Here is a 21,440-nt window from a genome sequence, read left to right as displayed (position 1 = left end):
TACAAACAAAAACAGTATATGAAAGACACTGTCAGCTTGCCTCTTGAAAAAAATAATCTAAATCAGGATTAGCAAAGGATTCCCATTCTCCGAGTGGTTTGAACTAACCAATATTTTACAAGCCACTCACAGAATGCAAGACTGAGCTTGTGAAAACCAACTTAGGTAACTAATGTCTGCCTGGTAATAAATAGAAGCATTGGTAACAAATAATAGCTTTTCCAGAGACAAAACATGAGGTCAAGCAATTGCACAACACTTCCTTGAAAGGCTGGTCAGGGACAGGGTCTCTTCAAAAAGGGGACTCTTCAAAACAACATTAACTCTTTTTTTAAAAAAATGGATACATGACAATCAAGCTAACCCAATCCTAGCTGTGACAAACAGAAATCTAGTGCATCCTACAGCTGCTAGATGCTCCTATGAGTATCAAAGTGTGGTAGTAAAAAAGGTTCTCCCCTAGCCAGGAGCACAAGTCAAGGCAAGGGCTTTAGGAGTTCTCCAACATGACCACCTGTCCTGCCTGCCAGAGGAAACTACAACTACAAATACAACAGTACCTTGGTTTAAGAACAGTTTAGTTTATGAACAACTTGGATTAAGAACGCTGCAAACCCAGAAGTAGGTGTCTTGGTTTGTGAAGTCTGCATTGCAAGCAGAACATATTCTGCTTCCTGTTGAGTGTGTTCTATTTGTTATGGGAAAGCATGCCTTGGTTTAAGAATGCTTTGGTTTAAGAACAGACTTCCAGAACGGATTAAGTTCATAAACCAAGGTACCACTGTAGTTTTCATTACACATTCCAAGAATCTGATGCTACAGATCAAGTTACTAAATTATTAGCATTACCCAAATTCCACATGTAGATCTTGGCTGTTCTCCACCTCTAATAGGGAATAATCTTTCATTTCCCGCAGCCTCTGATGCAGCATTGTTAATTCTTCTCTGTAGTTTTCTTCCACAGACTTTAATTTCTGTTCAAAATAAAGTCTTAATTGTTCCAGTTCATTTTCATGTTCACTTTTCTTTTTATCCCATTTAAGTTGAAAATCCTTCTTCAGGTATTCCATTTCTTCCATGTGTGAAGTGCGAGCAAGCAGCTGTTCTTTCAACTCTGGTGAAAGACCAAGATAATACTCTCTTATTTTAATACAGTATATTAAAATAAAACAAGCTTCTCAAGAAGTTCAACACACACACACACAGGACAATGCTATTAAGAAGACTAAGCTTAACATTTGACCTTAAGTGCCTTGGATGTTAAGAAGCACTTTATTAACTTGAATAGAACTTATTACAAGTTCTGAGGTTGCTTGTGTAATGGGACTTGATCTCCTTCCCCTTGCCGTCCCTCAGTCTGGTCATGTACGTTTCGGGGACCCTCCAGAACACATCAGGGGGTGCAGGGGAAAGATAGGAAAGCTTATTGTCTGTGAAAACACTGGATATCTAACAACTCCACCTATATTTACATTTTCCAAGATTTGCATAAAAACCCAAAAAAGCTTGGGATCTATTAATATTGGCCAGGTTAAATGCATAATAAAATGAAGAAGGTAAATATAAACATTGCCAAGTCTGAAGATGAGTATAACAAATTTTACAGCTCATTTATGAATGTTAACTACTCAATATATCATTATGTTATATTCATTAAACAGCATACCTCAAGTGGAAAAAGGAGGAAATAATAATAATAATTCAAGAGCTACTATATAAATACAAATCACTGAGTTAATGTTTCAAATTAATTGTTAAGATTCATAATGAATGGCATCAAGATTATTTGTGCCATAAATTTAGCCTGTATGTTATATTTTGTGTATACCTGAAATAATAAAAATATTTTTAGAAACTTAATATTATTTTTGAACAGGATAAAATGTAAATTATGTCAATCCTCAAATCTGAGAAAGTAACCTAAAATCCTGAAATTAAAACTGAGAGTTTCACAAACATGCGTTAACAGTTCCTCAGCTAATTAGTCATTAAGAAGAATATAAAATATTGTTCCTTTATATGGCATTACTTAATAGCATAAAGGGGACGCGGGTGGCACTGTGGGTAAAACCGCAGCGCCTAGGACTTGCCGATCGCATGGTCGGTGGTTCGAATCCCCGCGGCGGGATGAGCTCCCGTCGTTCGGTCCCAGCTCCTGCCCACCTAGCAGTTCGAAAGCACCCTTAAGTGCAAGTAGATAAATAGGTACCGCTTTATAGCGGGAAGGTAAACAGCGTTTCCGTGTGCTGCTCTGGTGCCAGTTCGCCAGAGCAGCTTCGTCACACTGGCCACGTGACCCGGAAGTGTCTGCGGACAGCGCTGGCTCCCAGCCTCTAGAGTGAGATGAGCGCACAACCCTAGAGTCTGTCAAGACTGGCCCGTACGGGCAGGGGTACCTTTACCTTAACTTTAATAGCATAAAATAAAATGCTTCACTGAATGATAGAGAATCAGACCCTAGAATTTAAAAATGAACAGAAAGCAAGTTACAGGTTACAATGATTCTATGTCAAATCCACAAACGTACCACTTAATTCTTGGCGACTTGCCCGAGCACTATCCAGTTGAGACCAAAGGTGTTTGATTTCTTCTTCTGACTCTGCCTTTAGTTTTTCTTGCATAGCCATTAGCTTTTCTATCTACAAGAGGTACAATAAGTTAGTACACCTACAAATTTTAATTTTATAAAAATGGTTTTCAAAATATTCTAGACCAGGAGTGACGGAATTTTTGGCCAATTTCTGGCTCCGAATTTCTTAACAGCAGCAAAAATAAAACCACTTTATAAATTACCGTAGGTTGTTGAAATTTAAGGAAGCTAACCAGTAGTGCGTATCTGCGTGAAAGGACTCTTTGCTTTGTTCAATTCTGATAATAAAACACATTCTTAGGCTTAGAATGTGCTCAGAGGCCGCCTGTTCTTTCATTTTAACTCTACATCTTTTGCAACTGACTGGTAGATTTTGAATGGGATGGGGAACGTTTTTGGCCCCCACCGCACCCCTGGCAGATGGACAGGACCACTCACTTATCAGTCAGCTGATGTCATTATGACATTATCAGGCGATGTGCAGAAAGTTCCATTTTTCTTCAGGGCTTCAGTGTGCCAACTAGTTCATTGTGAGGAACTAGTTTGTACACCTGAACCAAGCAGAATTAAACTCCTTGTGCATCAGCTGATGCATGGGGACGTCACTCCTGCTTTCAATAGGGTTCAGGTGCACCAGTGAGTTACTTCTCTATTTTATTATTGAAACTTTTCAACATACAATACAATAAAAGCCAAACTAACCCAAATAAAAATACAGTGGTGCCTCGCAAGACGAAAAGAATCTGTTCCGTGATTCTCTTCGTCTAGCGGTTTTTTCGTCTTGCGAACCAAGCCCATTGACGGATTAGAGGATTAGTGCTATCAGCGCTATTAGCGGCTTATCAGCTTATCGGATCAGCTGATAAGCGGCTTAGCGGCTTAGAAAAAGGGGGGGAAGGGGAAAAAACCAGCAGGAACTCGCAAGACATTGTCGTCTTGCAAAGCAAGCCCATAGGAAATTCGTTTTGCGAAGCACCTCCAAAACGGAAAACTCTTTCGTCTAGCGAGTTTTCCGTCTTGCGAGGCATTCGTCTTGCGGGGCACCACTGTAGTAAAAACGAGAAAGCAAATGTACATACAAGAAAGAAAGAAAGAAAGAAAGAAAGAAAGAAAGAAAGAACACAAAAAGAAACAGTGGGAGGAAGAAAGGAAAATGCAATGCCCTCTTATCAGCCTCCCACTCTGGGAGATCTTCCCTTCTCTGCATCTCACACACCTTCCTTTGTGTATCCTCATTAACTCAGAGTACAGGACATCAAAAAACAGAACAAAACATAAGTATAGTAGAGTTTACAGAAGAAGACAAAAACTAGAAATCATAATAAAAAGAGAGATGAGAGAAATAAGGACTTCCAGTTCTCCATCTGCCAATTATGTATATAAAGATTATTCAAAACATTCATTCCACAATAGTTAGTATCTAGATGTATTCCAGGATAATGTCCTCGATCCGCTTGGCGTTTTTCCAATCTTCAATCCCAGACACCTCAAGACATTCTTCTTTCCACACAAAAAGTCCCAAAAGGGCTATTTGATTGTTATTATTGCTAAAGGCCAAAAAAAGTCTTTCTCCAGTCCAGTATAACAACTTTCTGTTCAAGAAATTCCAAGAACTCTTATTGGAGTAATAGTCCGTAACTATTTACTTGCATCTTTATTAATTTTGGCCTTGGCCCCGGCCAGGTGGAACGCTCTGCCACAAGAGACCAGGGCCCTGTGGGATTTGACATCTTTCCGCAGGGCCTGTAAGACGGAATTGTTCTGCCAGGCCTTTGGTCAGGACTCAGCCTGACTCCCCTTCTCTTTTTATATAAGAACTAGTATGAAAGAGGCCTCCCAGCATTCTCACAGGCCCATATAAGAACAGCATAAACAGCTGGACCTGATGAACATTTACTGTTCCCAACCCTAATTCTGCGGAAAGCCATCTAATTAGATTTTAATTTGATCCTGACTTGTTTTTAGGAGGTAATTTAACTATTGTTTGATTTTATACCAATGTTATATATTCCTCTTGGCTATGCTTTCCCATCTTTAATTCAAAGAAAAAGTCTTTCCATTTCTATTTCTTCCATTTTCCCCCCAAAGATTGCCAGCAGCTTGATGGTGCTTTCTTCTGTGTTCAACTTGTACAGAAGATCCTTTCTCTCTTACGTCTATCATTTCCATCTCCAGATGTTTCTTATTATCTCTATCCATAATTCCACCCCTCTCTTCCAGCATCCCAACACCCTCATTTGCCTGTTTCAGTCCTCCAGTCACCTATGTGGAGATCCTCATCTGCTGTTTCCCACTCTGCCATCTCACTCTCATATTCAGGCAGATCTTGATAAACATAAAGAGCCTTGCAAAGAATCAACATAAATATGCTTATTTACCTCCTGCTGTAATTCTTCTTCTTGTTTCTTGCTTTGCTCTTTCATATCTTCCAACCTTTGTTCATATTCAGCCTGCAGCTTTGTCATGGCCAGATCATACTGATTTTTCAGGATATCATGCTCCACTACAAAATAACATTGTGTTCTGTTATAAAATTTATTCTCTTATCAGCTGTCAAAATGCACACAAAGAATGCACTCTACACCTGAGATACAGCCCTGCAAGTGAGATGACTGCTTCAAACCAGTTTCTGGCATCACAACAGTCCAAACGTCTGAAGAGGTATATAAGGTCAGCAGTGAATTTAAATTCTACTTCATACGTACAATTCTGTTAAGTTTTCTAATAAATTCCACAATCTTTGTAGCAATCTTTCTGACAAAAAAGTATTATAATGTGAAAAGCGATGTCAGATGCTGTACTTTGTCTAAAAGAGGTGATATTACAATGCAATCCTTACAAGTTTAATTTTAACATTTATATCCCAACTTTCTTCCATCATGCAACCCAAGACCCTGCATGTGTGGTTCACAAATGGGCACCCATCCAAGAACTGACCAGACCCAGACCTGATTAACTTAAACAAGCCAGTAGCCTTGTGCGCCTGTTTACTCAGAAGTAAGTCTAACTATGTTCAATAGGGCTAACTCCCAGATATGGGTGCATAAGACTGCTGCCTTAGTCTCCCAATAACTGGGAAGCAAAAGAGGAGTAGAATTCTGCTATGGAGAGTCTACAATTACAGACTTCCTTTCTTTTGTTCTGCATTAAGGAAACTTATCCCAGGTGTGGCGCTGTGGGTTAAACCACAGAGCCTAGGGCTTGCCAATCAGAAGGTCGGAGGTTCGAATCCCTGCGACGGGGTGAGCTCCCGTTGCTCGGTCCCTGCTCCCGGAAGCTGATGAAATTAGGCAGGCCCTGATCTCTTATTTTTTAAAAGGCTTTTTCTCAAAAGGTTTTGATGGGGTGTTAGGATGAAAGTAGTTAACTGAGATATGATTGTGTTATTTTTTATATTGGTGATTTTTAAGTTATTGTTGTTTATTGGTTCCACCTATATGTTTGAAAAAGTTTCATGAAATGGGTTTGTATTTTAAAATAAAGTAAGCTGCTCTGTGGAGGGTTTCCTCAAAAAGCCAAGTATAATTTCATTAAATAAAGAAATTGTGAGAGTTGGATGACAGAAGTGATGTCAGTACTGCTAATCTACAGTGGTGCCTCGCAAGACGAAATTAATTCGTTCCGCAAGTTTTTTCGTCTTGCGAAGCACGGTTTCCCATAGGAATGCATTGAAAATCAATTAATGCGTTCCTAGGGAAACCGCCTTCAGACCAGGTCCGGGGACAGTCTGTCCCCCGACCTCTTCTGAAGGCTGGGGGGGGGGGGACAAGGGCTTTTCTTCCCACTGCCAGCCTTCAGAAGGCTGAAGGCTGGCGGTGGGAAGAAAAGCCCTTCTTCCCACCTCCTGCCCCGCAAGCTCCGGGGACAGGAGGGCTTTGCTGCCGACCGCCAGCATTTTAAAAGCCCCTGCTGTCCCGGGGCGATTTTAAAATGCTGACTGGCGGGAGCGAAGCCTCCGCTGTCCCGGGGAGATTTTAAAATGCTGGGGGTCGGCAGTGAACGCTTCGCTCCCGCCCGCCAGCATTTTAAGATCGCCCGGGGCAGCGGAGACTTCTCTGCTGTCCCGGGGAGATTTTAAAATGCTGGGGGTCGGCAGCGAACGCTTCGCTCCCACCCGCCAGCATTTTAAGATTGCCCGGGGCAGCGGAGAAGTCTCCGCTGTCCCGGGAAGGCAGGCGGGGGGGAGCAAAGACTTTTGCCCCCCGCCGGCCTTCAGAAGAGGTCCAGGACCTCTTCTGAAGGCCGGCTGTGGGCGAAAGTCTTTGCTCCCGACCGCCAGCAATTTAAAACAGGTCCCCGGAGATTTCCCTATGGGCTTTCGTCTTGCGAAGCAAGCCCATAGGGAAATTCGTCTTGCGAAGCGCCTCCAAAACAGAAATCCCTTTCGTCTTGCGGGTTTCCCGTCTTGCGAGGCATTCGTTTTGCGGGGTACCACTGTATACTTTTAAGAAGTCTAGAGGTGGAAAAGTGCTAAATGAAATAAAATACAAAGGAGGATAGAGGGTAGTCACATACTTTTGGAAGGTGGAGAAGACTTGATTAGGAACTGAAGTGCACAGTCTGGCTTCGCAGACGTCTAGCAGCTAATATTTCCCCTACCTGCCTCTCATTTTTGATAGCAACATACCTCAAGAATTGATGCAGCTGTCATTGTATTGGCAAGAGTGGGAAAGCACCTCCTTTTCTAGAGGCAGATGAAATACTGCTTCTTGCGCATAAAAGTATATTGCAATGATAATGACTCTTCTCAGGATATAATACCTACTTTCAACCTGCTCTTTTTCAAGAGAAAGACTCTTCAACATTCTTTTTACTTCTTCAGTTTCTGCATTTAGGGTTCTTTCCATCTCATTTAATTCAATCTGATATTTCACAGATAACTCTTCATGCAAGTTTTTTAAAGTGAGGTCTGTATTTGATGCACATCCTCTTTTAAGATTCTGAAAGAAAATGAAGTCTAACAATTAAAATTGCCACACAGTATCCTGAAAAATCCATAGCTTTTTAAATTAAAGGAACAATCATTCTTCCAGTTTAAATGCTTGTAACTTTAGTTACTTGTCAGTCCCAGCTGCTACTTGTTGAGCCTTTGCAAAAATGAAGTGGGTTTCCTGAACAGGACCTACCCAATAGTCCATGTGTGTTCAAGCAACTATTTTTTCAGAAAGAAACTAACATCTCTGCTTTTATCTCATGATCTCGTTAGCAGCTGCCACTTGTTTTCATACAACATTCAGCAAGAACACTGGATGCCACCATTAGATTAGCCTTTACATTCACTTTTATGATCTTATTTTAAAGATGCATGATCAATAGTTTGTTAGTGCATTTGTATTAGCATGTTTGGATATTTAGCCATGCAAGATAGCATATACACACAATTCCTACATTTTAAGAAAGGGAACTTGTGTGTGTGTGTGTGTGTGTGTGTACATACACACACACACACACACACACACACACACACCAGTCTGAGGAACTGTAATGTAAATCAAAGAATTTTCATCATATAAAAATCCAGAAGCTTTAAAAAGAAAATATTTAAACACAATAAATTATACACAATACCTCTAAGAGCTGGGTGTGTGTCTTCTCCATTTCCAGAGCTATTTCCTTCTTCTTTTTATCTGAAACATCAAATTTGTCGCCACTGCATAAATATATTTGGCATGTCAGCTAATATAAATACCAATTTCAAAATATATATTAAAAAAATTATCTACTCTTTAACTTCCACACTTCATATAACCTTCCCCGCATCTTCCTTTGTTCTTAATGGCTCCCCCCCTCACTTTTTCAAATATTCTCATTTTGCATATTCATGCTTATTAAAATGACTTTACATACTTTGCAGAGGGTTTTTTGTTTTGTAAAAAGCTTTTCTTACAGCACACTTGTCAAAATGCATTATGTTCTTCTAAATTATAGAATTAAATTTTATATAATCTCTGTACATTATTAAATCATTTTCAAAGTATTATCTGCTATGATTAAAATTGACATTTATTTTGCTCTCAAACAGCACTGAATAAAACATCAAAATGTCTGCGCTAGTATTCTATGGATTGCAATATTTTGGCTGAAAACTACAAGGTAGATTACCCATGGCATCTAGATGTTTCACGACCATTTCTTCTTTTTCCTTATCACTTTGTTCTTTAATACGCTCCAGCTCAAAATGGTATTGACCTTGTAGAACTGCTACTTCTTGAGCATGTTTATCGTTGAGCATCTCACGCAACTCCATGAGGGCAGTTTCTTTCTCTTTTCTCAGATTAGTCTGCATCAGTTCCAACTGGGATGTGTGTGTGTTATTTGAACTTAGCCTTAAAGCTTCCAGTTTAAGATTATGAAGGGCCTGCAGTCAAGAAAGACAATAATTGAAACCCATAACCCTGCTTGCAATTACTTTCAGTTTATTACAGTGCAATCCTATGGCTCACTTATGCCAGCTGGACATCCTTGCACCAGGGATGTCACGTGGCACTGAATTATGTTTCTGCAGGAACCAGAAAAGGTGAGCATCAAGGAAAGGGGCCAGGCTTAGTTAGTACCCTAATTTCCCTCAAACCTTGATTCCACTTTTAACAATGGGGCAAAGTGCTGGTGACAAATGAGGTACTGCAAGTTAATGTTAAAACACCTTTCCCAAATCACAATGATAGTGACTTTTACTAGACAGTAAGGAAGGTATCTTTATTCAGTTTATTAATAATTACCTCTAAGGATATGGACAGGCTTCTTTGACAAGTGAAACCGATCACCTGTCTCCTTGCCCATTCTGGCTCATAAAAGCAAGCCAGACAAGGCTGGCCAATGAGCTCTGTAGTGGGGTGGTGAATGCTTCCCTCTGTGAGGGAGTCTTCCTGGACCCCTTTAAAGAAGTGGTTATTAAACTGCTTCTTTAAAAAAAACATCTTTAGACCTGGCCATTATGGCCAGTTATCACCCAGTAGTCATTCCTGGGCAAGCTGTTTGAGCAGATGGTCGTTTGAGCTCCAAGCACGCCCAGAAGATGCAGACCATGTGGATCTCTTCCAATTGGAATTCCAGCCCTATCATGGGACTGAGACCACCTTGGTTGCATTGGTCAATAATCTTTGGCAGGCTAGGTTCAGAGGTGTAAGCAGTTTCCTGGTTGTGCTTGATCTCTCAGTCACTTTTGATACCATCAACCATGGTATCCTTTTGGACCGTTTAGAGGGATTGGGAGCTGGGGGCACTGTTATGCAATGGTTCTGCTCCTTCCCCTGAGCTATGTCCAGAAAGTAGTGTTGAGGGATGAGGATTTGGACACCTGGGCACTCACTTGTGGAGTTCCTTGGGGCTCCATCATTTCCCTCATCCTTTTTAACATCTATATGAAGCTGCTGGGAGAGGTCATCGGGGGGTTGGGGCTTGGTGTTCACCAGTATGTTGCTGATACCCAGCTCTACCTCCGATTTAAATCAGAAACAGTGATGGCGGTGAATGTCCTATGTGAGTGTCTAGAGGCAGTTGAAGGATGGATGGTGGTTAACCGATTGAGGGTGAATCCCAATAAGACAGAAATACTGTTTCTGGGGGACAGGACAGCCAGGTGAAGGGGACTTCCTGGTTCCAAATACGGTAACTGCGCCCCTGAAGGACCAGGTGAGCAGCCTGGGAATCATTTTGGACTCACCGCTGTCTATGGAGGCACGGGTCAATTCTGTGTCTAGGGCAGCTGTTTACCAGCTCCATCTGGTATGCAGGCTGAGACCCTACCTGCCTGCAGACTGTCTCGCCAGAGTGGTGCATGCTCTAGTTATCTCCCGCTTCGACTACTGCAATGCGCTCTACATGGGGCTACCTTTGAAGGTGACCGGGAAACTACAACTAATCCAGAGCACAATTCAAAGTGTTGAATTTAAAGCGCTAAACATCCTCGGCCCTGTATACCTGAAGGAGCGTCTCCACCCCCACCGTTCAGCCTGGACACTGAGGTTCAACGCTGAGGGCCTTCTGGCGGTTCCCTCACTGTGAGAAGTGAGATTACAGGGAACCAGTCAGAGGGCCTTCTCAGTAGTAGCGCCCGCCCTATGGAATGCTGGCCCAGTATACCTGAAGAAGCATCTCCAGCTAACGCTATTCTGGGATACATCAACAGAAGTATAGTGTCCCGATCAAGGGAAGTCATAGTACCACTCTATTCTACCTTGGTCGGACCACACCTGGGGTCTTGTGTCCAATTCTGGGGACCTCACTTTAAGAAGGATATTGATAAACTGTAACAGGTGCAGAGGCAGGTAACCAAGATTTTCAAGGGTCTAGAAACCAAGCCTTAAGAGAAACGGTTGAGGGAGCTGAATATGTTTAGCCTGGAAAGGAGGACACTGAGAGGAGATATGCTAGCCATCTTCAAATACTAAAGGACTGTCACATGAAAGATGGAGCAAGCTTGTTTTCCCTGCTCCAGAGACTGGAATGGAATCCCTTGACTCTGCTTCATTGGAAGTTTTTTATGCATAGGTTGGATGGCCATCTGTCATGGATGCTTTAGCTAAGATTCCTACATTGCAGCAAGTTGGACCAGCTGATCCTCATATTTCCTTAGAACTCTGCATTTCTGATTCTATAGGCAAATAACTGTGAACATTTGACAGATTATTTTAAAAAAAATGATATTGGTTTACAGTTTATAATCTTCCCTGTGTTCACTTATTTCAAATGACCTATTTCATATGTATTTGCAGCAGCAAAGGACCTTTGAATTATTGCTGTAGCTAATATTGTACCTCTGCTTGCTGCATCTCTTCTTTGTGTGTCGCTTCCATTTTTTGTAGCAACTGTTGTTGCTCCTTTAATTTAGTGTGCAACTCTTTGATTTCTTCCTCATGCTGAACAATTAGTTGACGTATTTCACAATAATGTTCTTGCTCATGAACCTAGGGAGAAGAAAATATCATTAAAGACCTTTCTTAAAGTATAATTAAAGAATGCATCACCATCTGTTCAGAATGCTTAAACAAAAATCGGTGCAGGGCAGAACTATTGCAGAGACTTAAGGGAATGCTTATTAGGAGGGCCTGGAGAGCCTTCAACAATCTGCAGTGGCGAGTTGAAGGAGAAAGGTGCGCAAGTCATTCTTGGGGGGCAGAGGAGAGATGAATCTGGGGCGCCCCTCCCCCCTTTGGTCGGGACATGCTCTGCGCGCAAGGCGGACTACAACTCCCGTCAGCCAGCGCGGCCCCTGGGCCGGGAATCATGGGAACTGTAGTCGCAAACCAACGCCAAGCGGGACGGACGGCGGCTCTTGTGGGCGCCCAGCCCCCGGCCCGCCCGCTGCTGCTGTGAGGCGCTTGGCCTCAGCGAGAGAGAGGCGGGCGCTGGAACTCCGCCACCGCCGCAGCCCCAGAAGCGCCGCAGCCCCGACCCTCGAGCGGAGAAAAGAAACACCTCCGGGCCGCCGCCGCCGCCACCGGCCTCTCGCTCCATTTCCACGGCCGGCCGCTGCTCCCCTCAGGACGCTGCTTCTCAGGCCCGCTTCAACGGCCGCGCAACCGTCGGAGCTGGAAAAAAACTTTCAGCCAATGGGCTGCCTCGCCCCGAACTCCGCTGTCCAATAGCGAGACGAGCCCTGAGAGGCGGCTAACCCGCCGGGCGCCCGCGCTGACGGCCGATTAGCAGCGCCAGTAGCCAATGAGGCCTCGGATGCGCGGCCGTGTAGTGTTTTCTAACTCCGATTCAACTTCGTGTCCCGCCCTTTCCCCCGGAAGCGACGCCCAGATCGCCCATGTGACCGCGCGGGGGGCGGGGCTGCTGTCCCGGGCCCGATCCTGGCGGGGCGGCGAGCCGTGAGGCGGCAGGCGGGTTGGTCCTCCCGGGTCCCCGCCGGGGGAATCAGCGGCTGCTTCTCCTCTCCGGAGGAGGGAAAGGGCCTTTTCCGAGCTCTGCGCCCGGGCCGGGAAGCGGCGTTGAGGGGCGGGCGGGCGCCGTCGTCTCTTTCGGCCCGGAATGGCCGGAGCCCCCCCTCCCCCCCCCCCGGGGGTGTCAGAGAGACTTCTATTTCCCCCTGACAGAGACTCAAGGCAGCTAAGAGATTAAATATAAAAACATCTTTTTTATTTTAAGGAAAACCGCAGGGCAATTTTTCAAAACTTCTGTTAGATTATTATATTTTTTACACTAAATGAGGTTGAGAAGAGCGGGAATTTCCACCTGCCCTTGAACGTGCTTATGATGTCACGATCACGTGGTGGTGGTGTCCCCATCTCCTCCCTCCGCCGCCCTGCGCTTTGGCTCCTCCCCCTTTCCTGTCTGTGTGGGGAGGGAGGCAAGCCATTGGCTTCAGACAGCTATGCCCCAGAGGGGCTGGCAGAGGAGCACCCTTGGCTGCTCCTCTGCCAGCCCCTCCGGGGCATAGCTGTCAAGCGTCCCTTATCCCAGCTCCATGTCCTGCTGCTGTCCCTTATTGATGATGTCCCTTAAATTTCCCGGGTTTCAAAGGAAGCAGCTCCTCCCCCCCCCCCCGCCGGCCAGGGAGGAGCAAGGCTCCAAATGTGTTGCTTTGCTGCGTTGCTCACCCAATAAGAAGTCTAAGAACGAATGGGGGTGGAGCCTGCATGCCTTGTGCCAATCAAATCGGCTGCGTTGCCTGGGGACTCGCCTTTGCTCAGCGCTTCCCAGTGGAGAGGTGACGGTGGTTTTCCTTGAGGCTTCAGGCTTTGTTTGGCTGCTGGCTGGGCTTTCTGCCTTTGGCTCGGAGGGGCTCAGAAGTTGAACATACCTGTGCCCGAAAAATCCCTTGTTTTGGCTGCTGATCCCTTATTTTTGAGGCTGCTGGTCCCTTATTTTCAAATCTAAGTTGACAGCTATGCTTCTTCACCTGCACCACCAACACAGCCTTGTTGCCCTCGCTGCATCACAAGCACCACTTTGGCAGTGCAGTGGGGGTACAGTTGGGGAGACGGGGCTGGCAGAAATGCAGGCAAGACCAGCAGGGAGGGCTGGGGGTTGTATGTGGAGCAGTAAGATGTATTGGGCTGGCTCTGCTGCTTGGCTCTCCCCCCCTCCTTTTTTAAAAAAAAAAATAATATTTATTACTTTTAAACCTTACAAAAAGGAGAAAAGAAAAAAGAAGAAAAAGAAAAAACAATGCAGTACAATATATAAACAATACACAACACAACAGCAATTTAACATGAATTTTACTATTTGACGAGACCATTGAGCTATAAAATAAAAGCAATAAACAATGTACTGCAGTCAATCAGTAGCTGAACTGGGTTCCATACTGTCACAAAAACAAAAAACGAGCCGCAAAAACAAAACGCAAAATAAATAGCAAAAACAGACAGACCTCAGTGTAACTCTCAAAATGGAAGTATGGCACTCAAAATGGAGCATGCTCGCTTCCAAAAAAAGTTCACAAACCAAGGCATTTGAGAACCAAGGTACCACTGTACTCTATGCACAGCGTGAAGTTCTATACTTGCTCCTGTATTGCCAGATGGAACCAGCTAGCTCGAGACAATCTGCTGGAGCCTCTTTTACTGTTGGATTTTATTCAGTTTGTAACAATTAATGAATCAAAAGGTATGCATTATTTTCTCTGTACAGGCAAGGACCAATTTAGGTGCGTCCAAATGATACGCAATCATGCACATGCGCATGGCACCGAACTTGGAAATAGCCCCAAAATGTCGTAAAAATGACATGAAAACGGGCAGAACGGACTTAGGCTCTGCTGACGCATATGGGGGTCTGGAACAGAAATCCCGCACAAAACAAGTGTTGCCTGTATTGTACAGTGACTTCATGTAAAAGGAAATTTGAAGGAAGAGGGAGATCTGGCAAAGTGAAAGAACTGGTGGGTCTAATGCACAGAATCACAGAATTGTGTAGTTGGAAGGGGCCATGAGGGTCATCTAGTCCAGCCCCTTGCAGCGCAGGAATCTCATGTTCAACGTTGGGCTCGAACCCATGACCCTTGAGATTAAGAGTCTCATTCTGTTCCGACAGCTATCTCAATATCCAATTTCTGTTTGGGCTTTCCTTGAGGCTTGCCTAGATTAAGGTACTTTTAAGTGATGGTTGGAAAATGCTTGGTTTGACACCCTCATTTGATTTGATAGAATCAAGAACAGCCTCACCCAAATAGATTTTTTTTTTTACTTTCAGTTGACCAAACCTCATATGAACCAGGTTAGTGCCTGAGTTAGTTTAGGTCACAGACAATGCAAACAGCTACAGAGTAACCTGAGCTAAACAGAGTTATTCATAGGAGCATGTTAGCAACGCACAGGGCTGGGCTTAGTGACTTTGTATGGGGAAAGCCAGCAACCGCTGAGAAAATGCTGCTGTTGTTCAAGCAGAGCAATATCTTAGTAACCATGCTGTGCACACTGCAAGAGACACTGTGTATTTGAAAGGATTCTCTTTTCCTTTGTAATTTGGGACTGAAATTATCACAGAGTATTTATGGAAAATTTCGACAAAGAGCCTGGAGGAAGAAAGAAGCAACACACATTTAAAAACAAACTACTGTCCTTTGTGATTTGAAGAGCCTGTTGCCCTGAAATTTTGTCAGGATGACAGACTCGGAGGTGGCTGATCACATGACTCGACTCAAACTCAAACTCCTTGAGAAGGTAAGGTAATTTTTCTAAGGTCATATCTAGGTTATAACTTTCAACACTATTGTTTTTGCAAACTAGCACTAAATTGGTAGTGGGCAAACCAAAAATATCCAAAGCGGGGTTTTTAACTCGTTAACTCTTCTGCCCTGTATCCATCCATGCTGATCAGCAAAGGAATTTACAAACCCTGACAGCTAATATGTGATGTCCATATTGTGTGTGTATCTGAAGAAGTGTGCAGGTCTCTAAGGTGCTACTGGACTACTTTTTAATATATTTTGACAGTCTACCCTTATTCATGATGCATCAACTTCCCAACTTTCTAATATAAAAGTTAATATCTGCCTAGTTGAACATGGGGCACCTTCCTGGGTTATTGTCAAGGAACTGACATCGGAGCGAGAGGCGAAGGGGAGGCTCCCAGACGATGCTGGCGAAGGACCCAGCAGCAGGGGGAGGAACAGCTCAGTAGAGGGGGAAGCCATTCAGCGCAACACCAGGGAGAAAGGGGGGCAGATGGGGGAAGCGGAGAGAGGGCTCCAGGACTCTTCACTGGACATCAGTGAGGAGAGCCCAGGTCCTCCGCTACCCACACCTTCCCTGCGCAGAAGACTCCCGCGCAGTGAGAGGAGGAGGAGACTGGGTGTCAAACAACTTTTATGTTGGAAGAGGTTCAAGAAACGCCCACTGACAAGATTCTGCCAGCGACTGAGGCAGCCGCGATGAGCAAGGGCTGTGCAGTCAGAAAGGTTTAACAAGGCAAATTAGCCTAGAGAGGCTCCAGTTTATGCACGAGTAACTCATAGTCATTACAGTTATATTGAGACTTGCTTATGTTTTGAAATAGGCCTTGTCTTAGCTATTTCCCCTCCCACATTTCCTTCATTCTCAAAGCCTTTTTTCTATGTTAAATTTACTAAAACCATGTTCATCCACTCATCCTCCCAGACCTGCCTAATTTCTGGCCCAACACAATCCCATAAGTTACTCAAGAATTCCCCCTATATACGCCATAGAAAAGAGCCAGGGTAGTCTAGTGCAGTGTTTCCCAACCTTTTTTGGGCAAAGGCACACTTGTTCCATGAAAAAAATCTCGAGGCACACCACCATGCCAGATGGGGAAAGGTCACTTTTTACTCATGTAAAAAAAAAAAAAAATAGTAACAGCATAGAAGGTAATGGTTAGGCTAGCATCCCTCTTCCAAATATGCTAGGTTTTTATTTGCAGGGACTGTTCTACATGGGAAAGCATTCAGCACTGTCATTCTCCCATCTGCCATCTGAATTGGTACTATTCTGGGTCAACTTACTCTGCTGCATGTGTAGATGAAAATGGCACCAAGTGTGGGGGAGGGGCAGAACAGGTTTCAGATACAGGATATTAAGCATACACGTACTTCAGTTTGAACTGGTTGCTTGCTTTGCAAGTTTTCAATTCCCAAATGACTGCCTTGGCAAGCGCAATACCTACCAGGCTCAACGCCGGTCTCCCGCTGCCGCTTCCCGTGCTCTCAAGGCCCCGGGAGGAGGAAGGCGTGAAGGGAATCCCGAAGGCGCGAATACCTCGCGCATGCGCAGGCCTTCCGCCTGCGACAGCCCAGTAGGCCGGCCGAAGTGAGCGGCGATGGGATGTGGGAGGGAGCTCGCTCGCCGCCCCGCGTGTGCCTATGTGGGGCACGTTACAGCCCCGTGCCGGCGCCACGCAGGCAGCCAGCCAGGCAGGCAGACGGCGAGAGCCCCGCGCTGGGCGGCCTCTCCTCGCCGCCGCCGCCCCGCCTCTCGCCGCCCGACTCGCCCGCCTCCCTCCCTCGGCACACCAGGCAACATCTCGCGGCACACTAGTGTGCCGCGGAACATCGGTTGGGAAACACTGGTCTAGTGCTGAGCTTTCCAAACTGTGTCGCGACACGTTAGTGTGTCGGCTGCAGTGCGTAGGTGTGTCACACAAACACTCCCCGCTCTCCTCCCAGAGCTGGAAAGAAGTTGGTTTAACCTCTGGTTTGCTAGTGAAACTGAATTACCATGTTGTGAAATGATGCATGTCAAAATCATGTCACCACCATGAAAAGTTGGGAAAGCTCTGGTCTAGTGGATGAAGTGCTGGAATAGAATAGGACCACAGAGATCAGGCTTCAAATCCCAGCACAGCCATAAAGCTCAGTGGGTGACCAGGATGGGCCAGTCATTTTCTCTCTCTCCACCTCACCCACCTGAGAGGGTTGTGAGGATCAAGCAGGCAGGAGGAGAACCAGGTATGCCACCTGGAGCTCCTTGGAGGAAAAGTGAGATCTAAATGTTGATGGATATTCTTTGGGGATCGAAACCGGGAAAGGGGGGGTGAGAGTTTTGGAATCCAAAGGGTGTATAATTATATGTTGTTTTTGTTATTTTGTTTTGTAATTAATATAAAAATTGGGAAATTTGTGGAAGGGAATTTGGGTCGACCTTAGAAAAGGACGTAAATGATGAGTATTGTGGTTTAATTGAGGTCTATAAGTTAAATTTGGTTAATTAAGACGAATTAAGTAAAATATTAATAAGATAAAAGTTGGGGATAAGAACTTGCTGAGTTAACTATTGGAATTGGGATGCAAGAAGGGGAGGTGTGGGGAAGTCAGGGAAAGTGGTTAAGAAATTAAGGATTTAAAATTATATTTGTTATTTGTGTTGTGTTTGTCTGTGGTTGTTTATGTTTTTGTGTTTGTCTTAAAAATATGTGAAAACCTTAATAAAAATTTTATTTAAAAAAAGTGAGATCTAAATGTATTTTTGCAAACAAGGGTTGTTTTTTTTTACAATCCAGCAGTATAAAATTGTATGAAATAATAGAAAATAAATTATCAATACATTTATATCCCACCTTTTCTCTACAGAGCTCCCCCTCTCCATTTTATTATCACAACAACCCTGTGAAGTAGGTTAGGCAGTGACTGGCCCACAGTTCCCCATTGGGGATTTGAACCTGGTCTCTGGGGTCGTACACCAGCTCTCTAACCACTCTAATCAACTTAAATCCTAAGAAGGAATGCAAGCACACTGCCAAGAACTGTCTTAGGACAAGAAGGAGCTACAGAAGAGGGGTTCTGGTTCTGGTGAAAACATTCTTTAAGTACTAAGTATGACTCAACAGGGGACGCGGGTGAGGCTGTGGGTTAAACCACAGAGCCTTGGCTTGCCGGTCGGCGATTGGAATCCCCATGATGGGGTGAGCTCCTGTTGTTCGGTCCCAGCTCCTGCCAACCTAGGAGTTCGAAAGCACGTCAAAGTGCAAGTAGATAAATAGGTACCGCTCTGGCTGGAAGGTAAATGGCATTTCTGCGTGCTGCTCTGGTTTTGCCAGAGGCGGCTTAGTCATGCTGGCCATATGACCCGGAAAAACTGCAGACAAACGTCGGCTCCCTCAGCCAGTAAAGCGAGATGAGCACCGCACCCCAGGGTCAATCGCAACTGGACTTAACTGTCAGGGGTCCATTACCTTTACCTTTTTATGACTCAACTTAAACTAGTGCTAACAACTCCCACTTTCACAGCGCACAGATTGCACAAATCTTTGTAGGTTTTGTGATGTTCAATTACTTGTTGACAGTCAAAGCTGAGGTTCTGAATTTTTTGTTAATCCTCATTCTGCTTTGATCCACAGAAACTAGAAAATGAACGTGAAAACATCGATGATTTGGAATCTTCCTTTTCTGCAGCAAGTAAGCAGTTAAAACTCACTCATATCTCCATATGAATCAATTTGTAATGTTGGTTTGAGGGAAAATGCATTAAACAGGATTTCTCAACATTTACTATGGGATAGATGTGGATTGTGGCAAACTTTCTTTGCATTCCATTCTCTGCAGATCCATGGGCCTATAGGGCTTCTGATGGTGAGGAAGGCAATGAAAACCCACCCTATATTATCATTATTTATTAGATTATTTACCTTCACATGTGGTCCCAGGACATGATAGAACAACTTTAAAATACAATGCTAAAAAGAGTTTAAACATAAGAGAATAAGAAACATAAGAGAGCACACATCCTGGGTGTCAAAACTAGGGTTAAGAGGCATATGACAGAAACAACACAATGAAGGTGCCAGACACCCCTTTGTGGGTAGAGAATTCCAGAACAGAGGGGCTCCCACTGTTATTGCCCTTTCCCAGGCTGCTGCTTCCCAAATTTCTGAGGGTGGTGGAACTCCCGGAAGGGCCTGTAGGGAAGGATATTTGGGGCCTGAAACATTTAGGGCTTTAAATACTAGCGTGAGTGCCTTGAATTGGATCCATAAATGAACCACCAACTAAATGACTTTTTCTCCCTCCTTTATCTATCCCCCTTTCCTTTGTTTTGTAAATTACTGCAAAATTGTAAAACTAAAGGAGATGGCAGACTCTTTCCAACTGTTTTTGCAGGGAATTACGGCAGCCATGGCAATGCATTGCAAAGTGCATTGAGACGAAGAAAGGATCTTCTGCAGCAGCTCAGGGTATGTTTCAAGCAGGGGGTTGGACTAGATGACCCGCAGGGTCCCTTCCATCTGTATAATTCTACATTTCTATGATTCAGTACTATGAAGTTTCTTCCAACACATGAAGGCTGCAGTCCTGCATTCCTAAATGAGAAGAAGTGTGCATGCACACGAAAGCTTATACCAAGAACTAACCTAGTTGGTCTTTAAGGTGCTACAGGAAGGAATTTTTTTATTTATCCTAAATGAGAGTACTTGAGAGTAAGTGCTATTGAACTTGATAAGACTTACTTCTGAGGAGACACACATATATATAAGGTCAGATTGTTAAACTCTTGGAAGTCTCTAAGGATGCTGTTGAGAGTTTTCTTTGGAGGGAAAAATACTTGGCTCCAGCATGGAATAGCCAGACCAGCCTGGTAATAGCTGGCTAAAGATGGGTCCTTAAGGAAACAAAGGAGTAGCTCCGTGCTGGGGAGGGGAGAAGGGGGGGGCGTCCCTCCCAAACTGTCTGTTAGTTAGAAAGACAAAAGGTCAGAGTTGAGAGTCTGCTGTTGAGTGAGCTAGGAGCTAGATGCAAAAAAATTGCTGGCTGGAAAAGGCAGAGAGAAAGCCGTAGCTGAATTCTGCTTGAATCCAAGGCTGTGGCTATGGGAGAAACAAGACCTTCTTGGGATGTCAATGCTGTGAACCCATCCACCATAGGCCCAGGTTGTATATATGTGTAAATAAAACATATAAAGACACCGCAGTTTCCACTGTGCCTCATTCCCAAAAGGAAACATGAACCCTGTGTGAGTGCCTGGAACCCCTGGAATCTCTCACTACTTGGAGGCTGGGATGGCAGACAACATGTTACCCTGCAGTCTGGGCAAAGCACATAGCTGTACAGCAGTTCAACTTAACTAAAACTTACGTGGTTCAAGTTAGCTTCGTCTCCTTCTGCTACTGCTTGCCATGGATTGGCTGGATTCAGAGGAGTGGTGGGAGGAGTGGATGGGACCCCCAACGGAAGAAGGCTCAGAGCCAGGGAACTGGTGGTGGGATGAGGGAGAAGACTGGGAGGAGGTGGAAGCTGAAGAGGCAACAGGGTTTAGTGGGCAGGAAGAGGCTGTGGCAGAGAGCAGTCCAGAATCAGAGGCAGAGGAGGAGGCTGGGGGAGGGCAAGAGGCAGAGACCAGGCAGGCTGCTGAAGAAGCCAGAGGTCTCCCCTTCCTGCAATGACTGGTTTCCCTCCTCCCTGGTCTCCCAGAACCCACAGAGGTATGAAGAGGACAGAGCAAAGACAGACAAGACAGAGAGGTTGCTTGGGAAGGATGCAGGGGAGGAGGAATCTTAGGGAGCTGTGGGAAGACTGGGATGTTCAGTCCTCACAACTGCCTCATTGGGCAAGATCTGCTGGCGAGAGTTACTGGGCTTACTGGACCTGAGCTATGTTGTTTATTTGAATAAGTTAATTTTGCTTTTCACATTTCGCTTATGTTAAACCCATTGGGCTTCTCATTCTTGATGGCGTTCCGTGCATTGGGTAAAATCTCAGTGGTTTGTGTCTCTCAGTAGACACAAATATTGTTGGCCCACCATGCTCTCATTACTCCTATCAAATCCAGAATTTCTCATACCAGTTTTAATGTTTAATGGAATTGGGAAGTGCAGTCACTGGTCTCCTATGTCATGAAAAATTTAAATATTTTTAGTAAATAGTTAAATTTTTCATTTCTCACTGATACACTTGGCATATCAAGGTTTGTGAATTAGAAAAAAATGCAACATAATTCATATTTCCTCTTAAGGA

At 44.4% G+C, this 21,440-nt stretch overlaps 2 protein-coding genes across 3 annotated transcripts in view; one reads left to right on the top strand and one right to left on the bottom strand.

Annotated features, from left to right (window-relative positions):
- The window catches only part of PCNT (pericentrin), a 76,474-nt gene extending 64,349 nt beyond the window's left edge, over positions 1-12,125 (bottom strand). The window contains exons 1-8 of one of the 2 annotated variants that reach the window (XR_014219341.1): positions 12,008-12,125; positions 11,347-11,496; positions 8,693-8,948; positions 8,159-8,217; positions 7,356-7,530; positions 4,969-5,093; positions 2,528-2,639; positions 850-1,114 (exon numbers count right to left, since the gene is read on the bottom strand). Coding sequence is in view for 1 of the 2 variants with exons in the window: in XM_082221079.1 (XP_082077205.1) it covers positions 850-1,114; positions 2,528-2,639; positions 4,969-5,093; positions 7,356-7,530; positions 8,159-8,217; positions 8,693-8,948; positions 11,347-11,496; positions 12,008-12,046 (1,181 nt within the window). In the remaining variant the exon portion in view is untranslated. The remainder of the gene's footprint in view (positions 1-849; positions 1,115-2,527; positions 2,640-4,968; positions 5,094-7,355; positions 7,531-8,158; positions 8,218-8,692; positions 8,949-11,346; positions 11,497-12,007) is intronic. The other variant, XM_082221079.1, reaches the window with a different exon arrangement.
- A 1,618-nt stretch (positions 12,126-13,743) lies between these two features.
- Positions 13,744-21,440, top strand: part of LOC309528650 (uncharacterized protein C21orf58) — an 18,563-nt gene continuing 10,866 nt past the window's right edge. Inside the window, exons 1-3 of the mRNA XM_082216269.1 lie at positions 13,744-15,201; positions 18,830-18,887; positions 19,590-19,735. Of these exons, the coding sequence (XP_082072395.1) occupies positions 15,142-15,201; positions 18,830-18,887; positions 19,590-19,735 (264 nt within the window). The 5' untranslated portion in view covers positions 13,744-15,141. The remainder of the gene's footprint in view (positions 15,202-18,829; positions 18,888-19,589; positions 19,736-21,440) is intronic.

Source organism: Podarcis vaucheri (assembly GCF_965113315.1).
Source record: "Podarcis vaucheri genome assembly, chromosome: 1".
Taxonomy (NCBI): domain Eukaryota; kingdom Metazoa; phylum Chordata; class Lepidosauria; order Squamata; family Lacertidae; genus Podarcis; species Podarcis vaucheri.
The sequence above is the reverse complement of the archived record's forward strand: the minus strand, read 5'-3'. Positions and strand labels throughout refer to the sequence as shown.